General features: G+C 44.4%; 2 protein-coding genes across 6 annotated transcripts in view; both read left to right on the plus strand.

Annotated features, from left to right (window-relative positions):
- Positions 1-697: 697 nt before the first annotated feature.
- Positions 698-13511, plus strand: mdh1aa (malate dehydrogenase 1Aa, NAD (soluble)). Of its 2 annotated transcripts, none has more exons than XM_031562570.2 (9): positions 698-999; positions 3338-3436; positions 3662-3758; positions 5541-5716; positions 8109-8231; positions 8667-8843; positions 9507-9620; positions 12572-12661; positions 12979-13511. In XM_031562570.2, the coding sequence occupies exons 1-9, from the start codon at positions 946-948 to the stop codon at positions 13099-13101; spliced, it is 1053 nt and encodes a 350-aa protein (XP_031418430.1). In that variant the 5' UTR covers positions 698-945; the 3' UTR covers positions 13102-13511. The 2 variants fall into 2 exon arrangements, with proteins under 2 accessions (XP_031418430.1, XP_012693478.1); XM_012838024.3 differs by lacking the exon at positions 698-999 and adding an exon at positions 2419-2598.
- A 380-nt stretch (positions 13512-13891) lies between these two features.
- ugp2a (UDP-glucose pyrophosphorylase 2a) overlaps positions 13892-19663 on the plus strand; it is a 15886-nt gene continuing 10114 nt past the window's right edge. The window contains exons 1-3 of one of the 4 annotated variants that reach the window (XM_012838022.3): positions 13892-14113; positions 16356-16480; positions 17862-17969. In XM_012838022.3, coding sequence (XP_012693476.2) covers positions 16382-16480; positions 17862-17969 — 207 coding nt within the window. In that variant the 5' untranslated portion in view covers positions 13892-14113; positions 16356-16381. Of the gene's footprint in view, positions 14114-14824; positions 15055-16355; positions 16481-17861; positions 17970-19663 lie in introns of those variants that run through there. The other 3 variants (XM_012838023.3, XM_012838020.3, XM_012838019.3) reach the window with 3 other exon arrangements.

A 19663-nucleotide genomic window follows, 5' to 3' on the forward strand; every position in this document is an offset into this window, starting at 1 on the left:
CATAGGTGACATACATAGAGGTAAGATAAAGACACCTGCATCAGGTGCACAGAATATGTCCAGAGCTATACCTAACTAGCCTGTAGTCTACTCCCCTGTAAACTGTCCTTCTTCAGTAACATTAACCTGAAAGCTCCTTTCCAGACTCCACAATCCCTTACCCCACCCCTACACCCAATACAGGTCAAATTCTTTAGAAGAACGCCGATATGTCAGATGGAAGGCACGCGAAAAGTTTGTTCAACATTACATCCAACCTTTTTTTTTCTCTCTCTCATGGTGAGGTTGCCTGCATGAAGGTAGGCCTATAGTGGCCACAGCTGACAAAATAAACATCCTACCACGGTCGGTGCAAGGTCTAGCTTTAGCCTGCGGTTTAAGTCTCCAGGATAACAATACCGTGGGAACGGTCAATGATATCCTTTAAGCACTCATAGTTTCCGAGTGGCTGATTTAACACACTTATTGGCCGCGGTACAGACGATCCCGAGCTGCTTCGTATCTGCCCCTTCACAGCGAACTCCAACCCACGCTGTCCTCAAATAACCCCAGACATATTTCTTTGCGCTTGGCAGCAGGCGCCTATCTTTTTGCTGCAGCGTGTCAATTTCAGTGACGTCATTAACAGTGCACGACTCACCATCACCTTTTAATTTAGAGGCATGATCAGAAATGGGGGGAAAGATTACTCGCATTCGCTCTATTTCCGTCCACTAAAGCGCATTAACGACCTAATGTGTTAGATTGCCAGTGACAGTCTGATTGGCGAGAGAGATAGACCAGCCTACACACAGCGGACGCCGGGTGCAACTGCAGAACGGTTCGCGTTTCCCTCCGGTGCGCTCACGTTACCAGGTTGTGGTGCGCCGTCACTGTCTTTCAAGAGCCCTCCAACTCTGTTCTGTAGGTGAGGACAGTCAAGCGGACACGGGAAGAACAGGCACAATGTTGACGTTGTTGACAGCTATGTACTTGGTGGTCCGGGCGGCTACGTCGCAGGTAAGACTCCTCTCCTTGACAACGGTAGGACGCTTGCAGACTGATGAGTGTTGGACAAACATAAAAGCGACGTGCCTTGCGGTTAGAAAACCTCCAACACAACCCTGCAGGACTGCAGCGGAATCATTTTTCATTCCCCAAAAATGTTGCTAGGCAACTTCTTTACCACATACATTTGGATAATAATCGGTCGGCCCGTGGCTATTTTTCATTAAGACCATTCACTGTTGTCATTCATCCATCACTCTGTGACGTGCTCATCCATAATGCAATATCTGTTGGCCTACCGCAATAGGACATCAAGGGTTCAACGACCCCGTAATCATTAATTTAGTAACTTTGACCGCACAGTTGCGTGGGGTAACGGCTATCCCTCTCGGAGTGGTACCATGGATAGCGCCCTTTGGCAGACATGTGGTTTGGGAAGGGTGCGCAATCCACACCCTCTTTATGCTAATGCCAATTTTGGCAGAGAAAGGAATGACTGTTACCCTTACTGATTAGTGGTTAGGCTATTTACTCAAGGTTTAAGACCACATTTTGATGGCATATGTTTTCCTTGTTGTTTTCATGCAGGTCACTGACATGCAATCATCAGAATAAGCTGATTAGGGTAGGTTTGAGCAGGTGAATTTACAGCCGAGACTGCCTTCTTAGCAAGACTGACTCTTTGTCTCATCGTCTTTAGACACCCCAGACTGAGATGGACAAATCTCTGTTCTCGTCTATTTATATATATATATATATATAAGATATAGAGAGAGACAGAGAGAGAGAGAGAGAGGACATTTTGAGCATTCAACTGGATTTTATCCACTGTTTGTCCTGCATCACAAAGACTGTCTAGTTCCAACAAGTTTCTATCCCGTGCCAGCAGCGTCTCTTTCTTCTCATTCCACAAACCGAGCCAGTGAATGTGTGTCATCTTGGCATGGCAGACTAAGTCTGCTAATCTCTGTTTACCTGTTTCAAGGGAGGAGGAGGAGGAGGAGAGAGAGGGAGGAAGAAAGAGATACAGAGGGAGTTAGAGAGAGAGAGAAAGAGAGAGTGTGAGAGTGTGAGAGAAGGGGAATTATAATCTATTGTGGTGCTGTTTAGACGTGGCCAAGTTACTATAGCCTGTCATTTAGAAAACTTAGTTGTTCATGTCAATGCTATACCTACATTTAACCACAATTCATGGATATGCAATCTCTTCACACATCGTATAAACTTTGGGCTTTGGCACAGTATCACAGCCGTATGCATTTTATTTTTGCACGATTTGCGTTTAGGAAGTGGTGTTTCAAAACTTGAACTTTAGTCGGGCTTTTCAGTACAGGTTTCCATATTTGGTAGTGGGAGGGACGTCACAGGGGGGAAATACTGACGTCACGGCAGTTCTTCATGGGGAATGTGTTCTTTTTCTTGAGCTGGCTGTGAGGGAGAGCGAACATCACTGAGCAGATAACTACATATCCCGGTGCATGCATGAAACGCTTTGGTGTTGCCGCAAGACATTTTTGATACAAGAATAGAGGTGACCCTGCTTGCCTTGTGAGTCCTGAGTGGGAGAGCATAGGTTGCAGACGTACTAGGATAACTCTCTTGGAAAACATGGTAAGAAACAACTGATGTTTAACTGAGTAATACTGCAGCAATTGTGGAGATGGTCAAGCATTTGGAAGGTCGTGCAGAATTGCTGCTGTTACTCATTTGAGGTTCAACGTTATAGCCTAATTTCGAGTCGTGAAAGGTCGTTTACAGTTTTGTTGCATTTACTTTGACTGATGATTTGCAGATGTAATGCATTATTGCTACCAAGGTGAAATGATTGTAGTCCACGCTAACGTTGACTTAGTGCGCTAACATGCTAGGTTAGCGAGCTGGTATTGTCGTTTGGCACTGTAGTCCGTCATGGATGTTGATTGTGATGGTATTATGTAAGTATCGAACTATAACGCTGTAGCCTGGGCCTGAAGATCGAGGTCGCCAAACACCTGCTACCCAGCGACAGCACGGTACAGTCGGGCCAGAGGAAGCAGTTACAATCAATCGCGTGGCACTTCCAAGCATCATTCACTCAGCTGCATCATGAATCATTTCATTCATAGTCTATAAATAGCAACATTGTAACGGCCTCTCTTAGTGTTTGTAGCCGCTTAACCAGTGCGTCTTAAACGACAGGTGCATCTTATCCCCAATACGAATGTTTATTGTTTTCCCGTGCGGGGGTTTTGCATTGTCATTGGAGGGCCCTGATCAGTCATATCTGATCAGTGCCGCTTCGCTTTGTTGCACTATCTAGGTCAGTTTGACAAGCTGTGAGATGAATTTTGTGATTTGTCCTTGACTGTAGGCCGAACCAATCCGCGTCCTGGTGACCGGCGCTGCCGGGCAGATTGCGTACTCTCTGCTGTACAGCATTGCCAAGGGAGATGTCTTCGGCAAAGACCAGGTAAGACTATTCAACAGCCATCACTCCGTTGTGTAATAGAAGAACGCTGTGTGATTTAGCTTGCTGCTTTTAAACTATAAGCAACAGCGTTCTTTTTGTAATAAGCATTGCGTAAGTGTGATTAAAACATGACCTGTGGTATTTGGCGAGTTTGTGTGGCGAATGAACACAGAATAATTATAAATTTTCCACCGGCGTTGCTTCCTCTCGCCCCTTCCCTCTTAGCCAATCATCCTGGTGCTTTTGGACATCCCGCCCATGCTGCCCGTTTTGGAAGGGGTCGTCATGGAGCTGCAGGACTGTGCTCTCCCGCTTCTGAGGGGTGAGGCTTTCATCCCATAACCCCCCTTCTTCCACTCTCCAACCACACACACACACACACACACACACACACAATCTGCCCCAGTTCTCTAACAGCAGCAACACATATGGCTGTGCTGTTCTGTCAGATCTAACACAAACCTCTGGGGTTTTCATGTTCATATTTGTCTTTCTCACTCTCACTCCCTCTCCCTCTCCTCTCCCTCTTCCTCTTCCTTTTCCTCTCTCCTTTCCTAATCTGCCTTTATTACTCTTATATTCTCTCCATCCTTTGTAATCTCTTTCTCTGATATTGTCTTTCTACTTCCCTTCCTCTCTCACTCTTCTATCTCCATTTTCTTCTGTTTTTGTTCTTTTTTTCTCTCTCTCTCTTGTTCATATCCTCTCTCGCTCTCGCACTTTGTGTGTGTGTGTGTGTGTGTCTTTGCCTCCTCTTCTCATCACGTTCTATACTGAGCGTGGTTGCACTGCATAAAATAATCTTTGAACTTGGGAACAATGCGGCTGCCGTTGCTCTATAGACTATAGACTGTGCTGTGTGCAGTCTGGTAGGCCAGAGCAGGGGAGGGGCAGGGAGGAGAGGCTGCCTCACTGCAGCCCCATTGGACAGCTCTCAGGGTTCTATACAGGGCAAACGGCCAATCACAGTCATCGCTGGAAGAACAATACGAGGTGGTGTCTGGGAGGAGGGAAAAAAAAGAAGGAAAAAAACAGCAAGTTAGTGGGTGGAGAAGTGGGGAGCGAGAAGAGTGAAAGAGATGAGGGGCGTTGTGTTTCATCATCTGAACCTGGTCTGAAGTTCACTCCTGATAACTCGGGGTCACTTTTAGATAGATTAGCCGCTATCTTTGAAACTCTGTCGAGTTTAGCAGTATTTTTGCCAAACATGACAGCACAAGTGTTACCGCAAGAGATTAATTAGGTAGATAGCTGTAGTCTGATCTCCCAGTTTGACTTTGGTGGTTGAGTGATCTGATTACGCGTCCGTGAACGAATCCTCCCGCTGAACTTTGACCTTAGGGGACACGAGGCCGTTGCTTCAGTATTTTTCCTCTCCAACCTCCTCCGACCCTTGTTTTGTAAACAGTAGAGCCTCTCTCCAAAAATGTTTCCACCCGTGTAAGATTCCGTTTAATTATTGAACAACCACACTGCTGTTATGAGAGTGTATTTCAGGAGTGTGCAGGAGTTATAAAGTGCAGTGTGCAGCCATCCCACAATGACTCAGCACCTCTGAGTAAAGCGCAGACTGCAGAGGGAGTGAGAGCACGCAGCACTGCACGCAGCATCAGCCATTTTAACAACCTCAGACGTGCAGCCCACAGCCTTATCATACAGACATGCTTGTTTCCTGCAGAGGGCAAACTAATCCAACAAAAATACACCAATTCAACACATTTTTTTTTGGAACAACACACCTTAGGTGTGTGTGCGTGCGTGCAACAATATGTGGCTAATTTTCCACAATAATGATAGGCAGTGATCTGCCTAGGACTCATTAATTTTAATATATATATCCATTGATCTGTTACAGTTCAGCCTGAATAAGTAAATCATATCAATAACATGTCACTATAGATGCAGGATTTCCACATTAGCAAAGCATTGTGCCCAAGTAACCCAGGGCACAGGGCGATTTATGAGGCAAGCTGAACCTCAACCTTAACTGGTGCTGTGCAGGATGACCTTACTGTGTGTGTGTGTTAGTTTGTGTGTGTGTGTGTTAGTGTGTGTGTGTGTGTGTGCGCATTATTAAACCCAAACACCCCTTCCTCCCCCACAGAGGTCATTCCAACTGACAAGGTGGAGGTGGGCTTCAAGGACCTGGACGCTGCTATCCTGGTGGGCTCCATGCCCAGGAAGGAGGGGATGGAGAGGAAGGACCTGCTGAAGGCCAACGTGGCTATCTTTAAGACCCAGGGGACTGCGCTGGAGAAGTACGCCAAGAAGACCGTCAAGGTGACCGTCTGTCTGACTGACTGTCGTCGGTTGCGCATGAATGCGGAGGCTGCAGTGTGTGACTGCAGTCTGCTTGGGTGCAGTCAATATGGGTGTGTGAGGGAAAGAGGAAGTGAGAGAGAAAGAGGTGCTGTGTGTGTGTGTACTGATGTATCAGTGCCTGTCTATCGCTCTATATCAGTGTTTGGGTTGTCATGCATATGTAATAGGACATGACAAAAAAACAAGTCGATTATATTTTAGTTTAAAGTAAGAACATTTCTCCAACCCCAGTTGGAAACAAGAACATCATGTTCCTATAATGGCTTCATGGGTCCAATAGCACTACGTGAGTCTAAACACACAATGCCTTTTCCGCTCCGATTCACACAGTGACTTTTAGTGCCTTGATGCAAGAACCCCGTGTCCAAATATTCATTGCCCTGCACACAGACTCATTTGCATTGCATTACATTACATTTTACATTTAGTCATTTAGCAGACGCTTTTGTCCAAAGCGACGTACAAGGGAGAGAATAGTCAAGCTACGAGCAATAGAACCTGGTGTAACAATAATTTGGTATTTAGATTATGGCCCCTTAATAAGGACATGTACATGTGGTGAGGGTCAGGTTACCTGCACAGGAGGAGGAGGAGGAGGACTCGTGTACATAGTGCATGAGTAGGTCACGCCACACATCAGATGTGTGTACGTTAGAGAGCGCAGCGTAAAACAGTGACTTGGCCAGTCGGCAGAAGGCGGACACTGTGCCTTTCTGTTTTCCGTTGAATGTACTAAACCTGCGGCAGATCACGTAATCAATAAGTCACCGGCAGAAAGGGGTAATCGATGCACGTCACCGCCCTCGAATCGTAATTTTGCGCCACCCTCTTCTGAACGGAATGGTTCGATCACAGGCGCAGTGGAATTGGATTCATGGAACAGCCGAACGACATCACAAGGAATCAAAAGTTTAGCGATCAGGAAATAGATGTACCTAGCCACAATAAGGTGTCATCAAACAGAGGGATAACACAGGGCAGTAATTCTGCACCACTCCAAAAAATATATACTCTTCCCTATTTGTGCAGCTCTAACAAACAGCAGCTCCTGCAGCAGGAGGAATGTGGTTTTAGCCATGTGCGCTAACCATGCCATGATTTTAGGCAGACGGGCACTAATATGGTAGTACGTCGGTCCCTCTTCGTTGTTTAAGTCTGAGTTTGGTGTGGGCTGCAAATTGATCTACACCTCATATTGTGAACAGATATTTCAGACTTAATATGGGACAACATAGATCGTTGAACATTTCTTGAATTTAGGGTTCAGCATATCAGAAAGGATTTCACAACTTATTCGTTACATTTTTCAGTTGAATTTAGTTGATTAATGAGGGTTAGATGATCATCTGTGGAACATGTGTGCACATTTAACTTCCTTCTCCTTTTGTTCTGAAAACCCGAATAGTAGTGATTGCAGTGCCCCCTGTAATAGCGTGCAGTTATGATTCAACCTCATTGAATGGCCGATGGCCTGCTGCTGAATGGTACAGGCTTTTACTAGAATTTACTATAATAGTAACTGGAATCAGAGTTGTAGTCCAGAATGTGGGGCTTCATTGGCTGGCTCTCCAGCTGTAATCCCCTGTGGAATGGCTTAGTGTGGAAAGTTCTAGAATGATTTCTCTGTGAGATGTTGTGTACATAGTGGGAGTATGCAGGCTCTGCCCTGGGGCGCTCGTCTAACCCAGTTTGGTTTAGCGCCGTGGTGAAGGAACCTAATATGGCAGAGCACTCTACTACAACAAGAGGGTTGGACAGTTGGTTCAGAAGTCAATTTTATTCAATTCAATTCAATTCAATTTTATTTACAAAACGACACAATTGCCTCAAGTTGCCTCACAGAGCACAAGGCCTTAACCCCTGGACTTTGTAAAACCTCTGCGCTCTTCATGTTGTGACGTAGTTACATGACGTCGTGTTGTGTTGCAATCACCTTGACCTGACTCCCTCAAGTTCAGACTGTTGAATCAAAGGCTCTTGTTTGTTTAGAAATGTACTCCCCTGTGGAAACCATTAGTCCTCCTGAAACCCACAGAATAAGGGCTTGTGTTATTGCCTTTGGTTATTCAGGACCAGTTTTTCACCTCTCATTTCTGTGGTGATATAATCATTCTTTATAACAAGATTATACACGATCATTCCACCACTTTAAATCACCCCTCCCCGTTATTTTTGTCTATGAGTTGGCTTAGAATGGTGTTTTCATCCTCTTGGCAGTTCAATCTAAAATTGAATTTCAGATATTATTTTGCCATTAGCCAAATTCCAGTGTATTTTCTTTGTAGTATTATGTAGTCCTAAAGGATGCTTCTATCCTCATGTCTGTCTGGTCTGGTGTGTTCTTTCTCAGGTGCTGGTTGTGGGAAACCCCGCTAACACCAACTGCCTCATTGCATCCAAGTCTGCTCCCTCCATTCCTAAAGAGAACTTCTCTTGCCTCACTCGCCTGGACCACAACAGAGCCCGCTCTCAGGTGTGTGTGTGTGTGTGTGTAGTGTGTGGTGTGTGGTGTGTGTGTAGTGTGTGTAGTGTGTGTGGTGTGTGTGTAGTGTGTGTGTCTTTACCCATGTTTTGTGCATCTTCATGTAAATCTCCTTCAATGAAGTATTCCATTGGTAAGTCACATTTAGACACCAGTGACGCCTAAAGCCATTGAGGGAATCAAGAGCAGCTACAGCATACATACAAAATGGTATCAGTAGCTTAACTGCACCTTAAGGAACATGTGTACCTCCTAGGGTATTTATATATGCTGAGAAAGCACCTACTGTAACCATGCAGGGTAGAAAACTCAAAATACTGTATACATCATTTACCAGAGAAATTGCCTACCAGTGTGGACTGATTGTGATGTAACCTGCTGTGATGTAAGAGGGGGCAGAGCTGATGTTTTCTTCCACGCCTGCAGGTGGCGATGCGCGTGGGCGTGTCCACTGACAATGTGAAGAACGTCATCATCTGGGGCAACCACTCCTCCACCCAGTACCCAGACGTCCACCACTGCAAGGTCGATCTGCATGGCAAAGAGGTGGCCGCCTATGACGCCATCAAGGACGACGGCTGGCTCAAGGGAGACTTCATCTCGGTAAGGCCTCAGCCCTCACCCTGACATCAGAGGAGCAATATGAGATCCCAGGGTCCTTAAAGTCCTTGATTTATAAAAAAAAAAGTAGTGTATAACCCATAAGTGTATTTGATTGGCTGTTGAGCTCAAATAGCAAAAACCTTTTCGCCAGAGTCAAGGACTGGACCTTTTAAGACTTAAAGGATTTCTCCTTTTGTGTACTAATCTCAGTGTCACCCCCTTCTTTTGTCTCCACTCTTCTCTTCCTCCCCCCTGCCACTTTTTCCCCCTCTCATCTCATCTTGTCCTGTCCTTCACCTCTCTCCTTTCATCTTCTCCTTGGGTGTCATTTCTCTCTCTCTCTCTCTCCCTCCATCTTTTCTCACCTCCCACCGCTCTCACTCTTTCTTTTTTTTCTCTCTCTCTTCACTGCCCATGTCATCCTCCCACCCTCTCTCTATTTACCCCCACCTCTCCCTCTCTCTCTCTATCTGTCTATCTCTCTCTCAAACACACACACACTGTACTTCTCCCTCTCTCCATCTATTGGTCTATCTCTCTCTGTCACACACACACACACACACACACACTCTCTCTCTCTATTTATCTATCTCTTATACCCTGTCATTCTTTCTCTCTCCATCCTTTCCTCTGTCTCTCCCTCCCTCTCTCCCCCTCCCCCAGACGGTGCAGCTGCGTGGTGCTGCCGTGATCAAGGCCAGGAAGCTGTCCAGCGCCATGTCTGCCGCCAAGGCCATCTGTGACCACATGAGGGACATCTGGTTCGGCACCCCTGAGGTGAGACATCACACACACACACACACACACACGCCGCCTCGTATCATATCTCCCTTGCTCCTATCCACACCCTTGTCTCGGAGCAGGATGTCATGTGACCGTAAATTAAAACGAAAACCTGAACAGCCACACTCGTATATATGTATGTAAATCTGAGTGACATCTAGTTCGGCACAGTCGAGGGGGTGGAGACACGCTATATCTCATATGTTGTCATATCACATCACCTCTCATGCCAAGCCAGGACATTTTATATGTATGTATATGAAACTATGTGAACTCGTCTATCACATACTCTGTTATCGGGGCAGGATGTACTCATAACAGCAAATTGAAAATCAGTCAAAACATTTTATGCTTTTGAGAGACTTTTATTTTGATAGCAACATACCCCTGCCAGCGCCACTTGTGTCAGCCATGTTATCTGACCAGGTCTGACCAGCCCCTCTGTCACATCTTTAGTGGGTGTAGATGTGTCTGAGGGATATCTGTTATAGTGCCCATCAGATGAGACCTGCTGCCTGTGGCCCTCATATCCCTGCCCTTATCTGGGCAGTATGTGTCATATGATACTGTACTATAAGTCTGTGTTTAGTACTGTAGTTTAAGTATACTTAAGTATACTAGTACTCTTTTATTAACTTATAAATATGTATCTAGCAAAAGCAGACACTTATGCAGAGTGATTTACAAAGTAATGAACTTAGGATGACACAGTTTCTAAAACATATTTTTATGGTATTTTTTTTATACCAGAGTAAACAAAGTAAACGACAGCAGATGGTAGGTCAAGTGGATGGGCCTTCAAATGACCTTTTAAGGGAAAACGCACTTAACATGCGTCCGTGTGTCTTTGTGAGACCTTTGGCATGGTCGTCCACTGTTATCACTTGTAGCCGTTTTGACATTACAACTGATCCTGCAGAGCCTTGAACTCTTTACTACATGACCCGACAACACGAGCCACTCGCACAAAGCTGCAGATTATGTTGATCCTTTTATAACCCCCTGTGTTGTTGTAGAGGGCCTATGCTTACTTGCATATACACTTCTGTTGAGTGGGGGAGGGGGGAAAGTCTCGGAGAGAACCCTCACACAAGCCTTTTGTGTCATCAAAAGCTGACTCTTAAGATGGCCGTTGTCTCGTTATAATGACATTTCTTTGGACACGTTTTGTGTCCAAAGTGGCTTTCAGCACGCTCTGTTTATAGATGGGCGTCATTGACTTGATTTGTTAATGTGGAAAAGAAAGCTGTTAATAAATATAATCTATTAGGCAGAGGATGGATAGGATCCAAAATAACTTGTTTAAAGTTGGACTTTCAGTGGTAGATTTATTTATATCTATATTAGAGCTGTGAAATATAACGCGTTAACGCGTTATGATTAAATTACAGGATTAATGCGTACATTTTTTTAACGCATTTAACTCATGCGCAGAATGAGCTTCCAATATACCCATAATTACACCCAATCTGCACTAGTCGCCGTTTCTAATGCAGTCAGACGGCAGCTGCTATCCAAACAAACAAACAAACAACATGGATAATTCTGATGAACCTGAGGACTTTCTGGATGGGAAGTTCGTGTTCCAAAAAACCAAAGATGGAACATTCAATAAAGTGATATGTACACTCTGCGGGAAGACGTTATCGTTTCACCGTAGCAAATGCGTTGGTCGGTGAGGGGAGTTCAAGTGGAATGCGCCAAACCACCCTCACTTAACAATGTAGGCCCCTGACTAAATCTGCCTGTGACAAGTTGACTAGCACTGTTGCCAAATCTTGCAAAATCACCGCAAAGACGCACAATAATGACAAAAATCCACGAGCTGTATGAAGCTGAAAAGAAAAAAAGGAAAATGACTTGGCTGCTACGAAACATGTGGCGCTGACAGGGGATCACTGGACCTCTGTGAGTAACGATAACTACCTGGGTGTGACTAACTTCCATTCGTTGGTGATTAGATGTGCAAAGTCGTTTACACTAACGTGCATGAAAACAGAAGAGCGCCACTTTGCAGAGGCATGTGCAAAATAGTTCCAAACTGTTGCAAGCAATTGGGCAATTGAAGACAAAACGACCACTAGGGCCTTTTAGAGGCATTAGATTGTGTCATGGTGTGGTTAATGATTGTTTGACAAAAGAGAAACATTTTCAAACATCCTATAAAAACAATGGCTAAGAAGCCCAAATAATTTCTGTTTGATTTAAAAAGAAAAGAAAAATGTTTTATTCAACCATACAATGGCTAAGAAGCCCGAATTGTGTTTAGGATGAAGATTATATTAATGTTCCATATGGAATAGCAAAGATAACTGCTAAAGAACTGCTGAGATGCAGCACCATTGTTTTTTTTTATGAATAAAAAAAAGAAAACATGTTAAATGTATATATCCGTCTTTTGTCATGAATCTTTTTGTTCTCACAAAAATATACCGAGAAAATTGGTAATATGTGATTAATCATGATTAATCCACAGAAACCTGTGATTAATTTGATTAAAATGTTTAATAATTTCACAGCCCTAATCTATATATATATATATACTGTATATATATATATATATATATATATATTAGCTCACATTTACGCACAGAGAATGATAATGACGCAACCCCTAGCATGGCACAGGCACCTGTCAGTACACCACCCACTGCAGGTCTTTGTGGACAACACCTGCCTGTGTTATGCAGACTTATGAAGACTTGTCTTTCTCTCTCAGAAGAAACAGGACAGAAACCTTTCTCGCTTGCCTAATTCAGAGCTTCACATAACCGTGAAAACACACACACATAAACACAAACATCTAAGCCCAAAGTGCTGAGCTATGTCTACAGTTCACAAGGTCATGGGGACTTTTGGACACGACCTTTTGTAGAAACATGCTCTGACAGTTGATTGACAGGCTGCGATCCACAAAGACTAACCCCAATCATGTCTCGTTGCAGGGCGAGTGGGTGTCCATGGGTATCTATGCTGGTGGAAACTCCTATGGAATCCCTGAAGACCTCATGTACTCATTCCCAGTCATGATCAAGGTAGTAGAGCTTCTCCTCTTACAGTTCAGTTTGTAATAGTACTGTGGTTGTAGTAATGTGTTTTAGTAATGTGTTTTAATTTGGCTTTGACTTTTTAATCCTGTCTTATTCTAATATATTTCAATTTAATCAATACTAGATAAAGATCATTAGATGATATAGATTGTTGTTGGTTCTAACACTTAGATGTATAGATATATAAATGATTGTTCTACCCTGTAACATTGAAACCATTGAACTTGGAATGACCATAGCTATCTAGAGAATTCTATAGAGTTCTTACCCATTTGCTTTCTTTTGTCCATATGCTTTTCCAGAACAAGACCTGGAAGGTGGTGGACGGTCTGTCCATCAACGACTTCTCTAGAGGCAAGATGGAGGCCACCGCCACCGAGCTGGTGGATGAGCGCGACACCGCCGTCGCCTTCCTGAGCGTGTGACTCTCTCCGACAACCTCGGCCTCGCAGCGACTCGTAGACACCCAAAAGCCTCCCCACTCACAGCTGTGAATCTCCACGTCATGTCGCTGCCAGCCTGTGTGTGTGTGTGTGTGTGTGTGTGTGTGTGTGTGTGGATGTGTGTGTCTGTGTAAAGAGTCGAAGGGTGACTGTCCTTCCTCTCTCTATGTGTTTGTTTTTGTGTGTATTTCACTTTACAAACATCAAACGTAACATTTCAGACCTGTAAGAAGACCCACAATCTCCAACTCCTACAGGATTCGGGTCCCGTCACGGGATCGGGTGACGCACCAATAGGGAATGTCCCTTGAAATGATGAGAACGCACATAGTTGTCCCGATCACTGTAACAATACCTGTTCAACAATAACAATAAAAACAAAATGAAAACCATATCAGTGGGATGTCTTTTTGTGTTCTTATTTCGAGTCCCCCCCCCCCCCCCCCCTCCTTTTTTTTCTGAAACTGTCAGTTTCATGTTCTGACGCTGGGAGGCACTGTTTGCACATTAATCACAATTTACGGGAATTGCGTCACAAGATATCAGAGACCACTCTTATTTCAAAGTTTTTTTTTTTTCAACCTCAAAAATATAATAAATAAATAAAGATGATCGCAGAACTGGTGGTACAATTTTAAAAACTCCAAAATTAGGATCCTGTTCATTGAGCAGAGGTAGTTTTTGAAGCCGCAAGTGTCACACGCTACAGCCTTCAACCAATCGCAGCTCACGATTTAGTGTCTACTTCCGTATGAAACTTGGCTAATGCCGGTGGGACTGACGCATGCCATCAGCAGGGTATGGTTGCATGTTGCTTGAAGAACCTGTGCAAGTGAAGTCTGAGTTGGGGACGGAAGGACAGTGGGGAATGTGCCTGCACTTTTAGTTTTTGACGCCTCATTTAAAGTCTGCGTGAGTTGGTGAGCTTTCTCGCTCAAGTAGCCAAGCACTGTCCTTGGAGTTCGCTTGTGGAAACCAAAGTAATTTGTACAAGGTGGGTAAATAAACTGCCACCGTGCATGGAGAGTTTCATTTGTGGTGTTTTGCTCGCGTGCTTGGCCCCTTCATGAACAGAAAAGTGACCGGAACGCAGGAAGGGAAAAAAGTCAATTGTCTTGTCAAAACGTGCTTGTAGTTTTGGCCCTGCAACTATCAACTGTCAGCTTGCTAGCACTAGCTCGAGAGAGCCGAGCATGAAGCAGTTTTGCCGTTATACTAGCGTATACACAGTCGGCTCCAATGCAGGCTGCAAGTGACCGAAAACATAAACAATAAAGTTCAGCTCTGTATAGATTGACTTGCTATTGCTAAGTGAGTCTGGGCCTAAGAGATTTAACTAACGTTACGCTATGTAGCCAGTTAACCTGCCATACAAGTCCTGTCAAAGGCGTTCGTTGTCACGTGAATCTGCCTGCAATGATCTGGCCGTCGTGGTCCACAATCTGACAACTAACCTCTCTCTCTCTCTGCCTCCCATTGTAGTCATAATGCTCACTCAAACATATCGCATCAGTTAAAACTCTTCTTTGTTTGTGCAAACAGGAACAAGAGAGTTCTCTGTTCGAATGACAAAAGTTAATCAACTGTAACTGCTGATATCTCTCCGCTTGGTAAAAAAGTGGGAGGGGGAAAAGCGGGCAGAACGCCAGTCCATCTATTTAGATGTTGTCAATGGGCAGGACTTACTGATGAATTGTCCGTACAGTCCTCTGCTACAGTCTCTTTGATTTCGCCCTTGCTCACACGAGCAGTCACCTGCTCGTTGTCCCGTTAGATTCGTCGTTTTGCAGTCTAGTGGAAAGTTGGGATGAAGTAGAAAGGGCCTCTATGACCAATTGCAATTGTTGGACCACTGCAAGAAAGTTGAGCCGCGTCTGACAGTTGATTTTCTCAAAAGTCATAATTCAGGTTGTAGGACAATGGCATTCGTTCCAGGTAAGTTATTGGTGACTTTATGTTCTGACGAAGTTGGGTATTAAATCTCACAACGGTAGTTCGACTTTAAGAGACATATAATAGGAACGTGCCTGAGATGTACAGGAGGACCAACATGAAGTAATAGCATCAGGATTACACATTGTCTTTTGGAGTGTGAGAGTGTGTTCATTGGAACAGAGGCTAGCACAGATTACCAAGAATATTTCAGTAATGCTTCTTTGTGCGGTATGTGCCAGTATACTGTTTTCCCCTTTAATCTGCAGGGCTTTAAGAGTCACGTCCCAACAACCACACACACTCAAACACTGTGTAGTATTATCATGTAGACCATCAGTATAATAATAGAATATTTCTCTGAAAGGATGTCTGAAAATGTTGTCTTAACGAACTCTAGACAAACAAATTTCGGGGCTAGGTGTAACATAACACTACTTCTGTCCTCATTCTGCGTCTTACACTGCAGAACATAGTCTTCGTTGACAGTTGGAAGGTAGACAACCATCTGTTGACATTTCCAATATGCATTATGGGGACCTACGGGACAGTCCGCAAATGTCATGGTTGGATTGCCAGAATATTCAAAGAGTTTTTATGATTGGGCTGATGTTGCTTTCAGTGCAGTTTTCACTGGGTTTCGTGGGTGTTTGTAATAAATGTGTAATAAATGTGACACATTGTGGCATTTCCACCAAAGCATTAGTAAACATCTCCATAATAGTGGTGAATGTCCTGGTTAATGTTTAATCAGAAACACTGTGGACTCTGTTTCTCACTCCCCTCTGGTTCCCCTCCCTAAACCGCCTCCTGTCTCTCTCTTGATCTCGCTCTTCCTTGTTGTCTCACCACTTCCTCTGTCTCTATGTCCCTCTCTCTCTCTTTCTCCTTCTCCCTCACTCACTCTTTTCTCCATATTCTTCCCCCTTTCTCCCCTCTTCTTCTACCCCCCTCTCCTTTCTTCTACCCCCTCTCTCTCCTTCCTGTATCTCTCCACATTCTTCTCATACTGTCTGTCTCTCCTCTCTTCTCTCCCATTCTTCTTCTTCTTCCTCCTCCTCTCCCTCTCTCCCCCTCTCCCTCCTTCCTGTCTCTCCTCTCCCATTCTTCTCATACTGTCTGTCTCTCCTCTCTTCTCTCCCATTCTTCTTCTTCTTCCTCCTCCTCTCCCTCTCTCCCCCTCTCCCTCCTTCCTCTCTCCTCTCCCATTCTTCTCATACTGTCTGTCTCTCCTCTCTTCTCTCCCATTCTTCTTCTTCTTCTTCCTCCTCTCCCTCTCTCCCCCTCTCTCTCCGCGTACCCAGCAGGGTTGGGACAGGCCAGCAACGGGATGACTGAGTTCCAGGAGAAGATGCGGCAGCAGCTGGAGAGCTCCATGCACACGGAGCTGGAGAAACTGGTCGGCACTGCCAAGGGCAATGACGCTAAGGTACACACACACAAACACACACACACGCACATGCATACATACATACATACATACATACATACATACATACATACATACATACATACATAAATACATAAATACATACATACACACATATACACATACATAAATACATACATACACACATATACACACAAATAAACACACACACACACACACACAAACATGCATACATACATGCATACATACATACACACATATACACACAAATAAACACACACATATACATACATACACACATACACACACACATATACACACACACACACGCATACATACATACGCACATACATACATACACACAAACACACACTCACACACACAAACATACATACATAGATACATACATACATACATACATACATACACACACACGCACACACATCTCAGCTCCATGCTGGCCCCCCAACACACACAAACACACACACACACACACACACATACATACGCGCATGAGCATACACACTCATGAGCACGTACACCATGGACAGCATCTGGACAGCAAAGCCCCCTAATTGTGCCCAACAACAGTCGTTGCTTCCAACATGTGCCTGCAATGCAGTGCAGTGAAGCTAAAGGCAACCATGGGGAAGTCGGGGCTCATGAAGTAATCTTTCTCCACAGCAAAGCATCTTGTAAATATGTATCGCAGTAGGAGGTGTACAGGGTGAACTATAACGTTCTGGGACAGATGTGTCTTTGTTTTTTCGAGGGGTATGATGGACAAGGGGTGTCTGGATGGATACGTGAGGAGTCAAGGGTGGGGGTCACAACACTGTAAGGTCATAAACGACACATGCATACTCCAGAAGACACACACGCACGCACGCACGCACGCACGCACGCACACACACACACACACACACACACCGAAATGTCCAGACAGCACAGCTTGTTCTGTGTTCTGCCATAAAGAGACATTTATGAATATGTCACTTAAACCGTCTATTTTTGTTCCATAGATCCGGTTATGCAACACTTGCACAGACACAGCATTTATTGTCCAACATGTTAAAATTGCTACTTGCAGACTAGAGCAAATACTTCTTCATTGGCCTTTCCAGTAGTAGAACTTTAATGTTGCTAAGTAATTAGCGCTGTCAGCAATTAAGTATAGTTAGGTTATAGTTAACCATACTTAGTAATTCAAGTAACAGTCAAAGACTTACTGGATGTCACTTTTAACAAAATTAACTTTTTAAAGTTGATGAACAGTACAGTATGCTCTCCCTTTATACAGGGCTTACACAACCAAGACCGGGGGGGAATAGTTGTTAAGAGCAAGTACACACACTCACAGTTTTTCTCCCCCCCCCCCCCCCCCACCCCCATCCTTCCTTTAATCCCGTGTCTCCTCCAGGTGGCCCAGAAGGACTTTGAGGGCTTCAAGAGGCTCTTCCATCAGTTCCTGCAGGTGAAGGGGCCCTCCGTGGACTGGGCCAAGATCCACAGGCCCCCCGAGGACTCGGTGAGTGACCCGTTCAAGCTCAATACGATAATAATAATAATAATAATTAATAATTCATTTAATTTATAGCGCACTCTACATTCAGCTGAATCTCAGAGTGCCACAGTACATAGTAAAAACATAGTTAAAATAAACTATAATAAAATGAATTAAAAAAGTAAATATGATTGGATGGGATGGGATGGGATGCTCAGTGTATTGGGCCAGTGGGATTATTTGTACATTGTTTTTGGTATCCATCCATAATTGACTGTTCTTTGGCGCTGTTTACAGTTTTATCTTAAGAGCCTTGTTCTGTGCTGAGCGGGGCGGTTCTCTGTGTCCTGGTGCTTTCTTTTATTCTTGGTATAGGATGTAAGGCAGGCTTCTATTTTTGAGCAGCTCCGTAGGAATAACACTATTATTATTATTATTATTATAATGTTATAAAAATGTTATCAGTCAGTATGTGTGTCAATTCATGTGTGCACAAGTGTTAGATTTGTCGAATGTGTTCACACTCCGCTACCAGGAGACCTTGACCAGAATTCAAAGTGTTCTATTTTTTTTAACCATTGTTCTAAAGTTTATCATTCAAGATCGCTAATGTGCAACACCATAAGCAATGTTGTCGTGTTGGGCGGATTAGAACGTAACTCGTGAGTCGGAAACAAAGTGTTCTTTTCTTTTTAAACGGTGCTGGAATGTCCTTGAGTGTTATGTTACAAAAGGAGGGGGGGCTGCTTCTGCCCTTGTCCATCTTTGCCTTTGTAGAGTAGAAGAGGTATGAAAGGTTCCACTCTTGAGCAGGTCGTCTCCGCCGCTACCGCAGGCCACAGTATCTGCCCATCCAGGGTGTTGTGCTCCAGAGACGTGAGACTGGCTCTATGCCCCGACCGAAAGAGCAGGCGGCTCAGAGTCCCACTCCGAGAGAGAGAGAGAGAGAAAGAGAGAGAAAGAGAGAGAAAGAGAGAGAGAGAGAGAGAGAGAGAGAGAGGTGCCTGAAAGCACAGGGAGTCATGTGACTTTGGAGGTGGGGGGGGGGGGTGTTGGGATGGTGGCGTGCGGCATGCCTCTGTAGAGGAGAAAGAGAGAGGGGGGGAGGAGAGGGAGGGAGAGAGAGAGAGAGAGAAAAGAAGGGAGAAAGGCAAAGAGAGGGAGAGAGGACTGCAACAGCAATATTTGCATGTGAGAAGAGTGTGTGTGTGTGTGTGTTTTGGTGCACCTGGTGACCGTCTACACAGTGATGCATGAACAGACCCATGCACAGTGAACCTAGCTCACATATCTCATCCTCTTGGCAATAAATTAGAGTTCAAGTTTCTATATTTAGCCTCATAAGCCTCAGGATTGGCATGATGTTACATAACTTTATCCCTGATACACAGTGTCTTTGTGTGTGTATGTGTGTGTGTGTGTGTGAGAGAGAGAGCAAGAGAGGGAGGGAGAGAGTGTGAGACAAAAACTGTGTGTGTGTATGCGAGAGAGAGTATTTGACAAAAAAACTGTGTATTTAAACTGTGTGTGTCTGTGAGTGAATTAAACAAATGTTTGCCTAGATGTTGCTCGTGTGTATAATGAGATTATGAGTACATTGCCCTCTTGACATTTCCAGTGTCTCTTGTCTCTTAACCCCCCTCTAGTTCTGTAAGATCTGCTTCCATTTCCCCTTTCAAATACCCCAGGGGTTGTAGAAGGTTCTTCTATGAATAGCC

The sequence above is a fragment of the Clupea harengus genome, chromosome 24 (assembly GCF_900700415.2).
Source record: "Clupea harengus chromosome 24, Ch_v2.0.2, whole genome shotgun sequence".
In the NCBI taxonomy this organism is placed as follows: Eukaryota; Metazoa; Chordata; class Actinopteri; order Clupeiformes; family Clupeidae; genus Clupea; species Clupea harengus.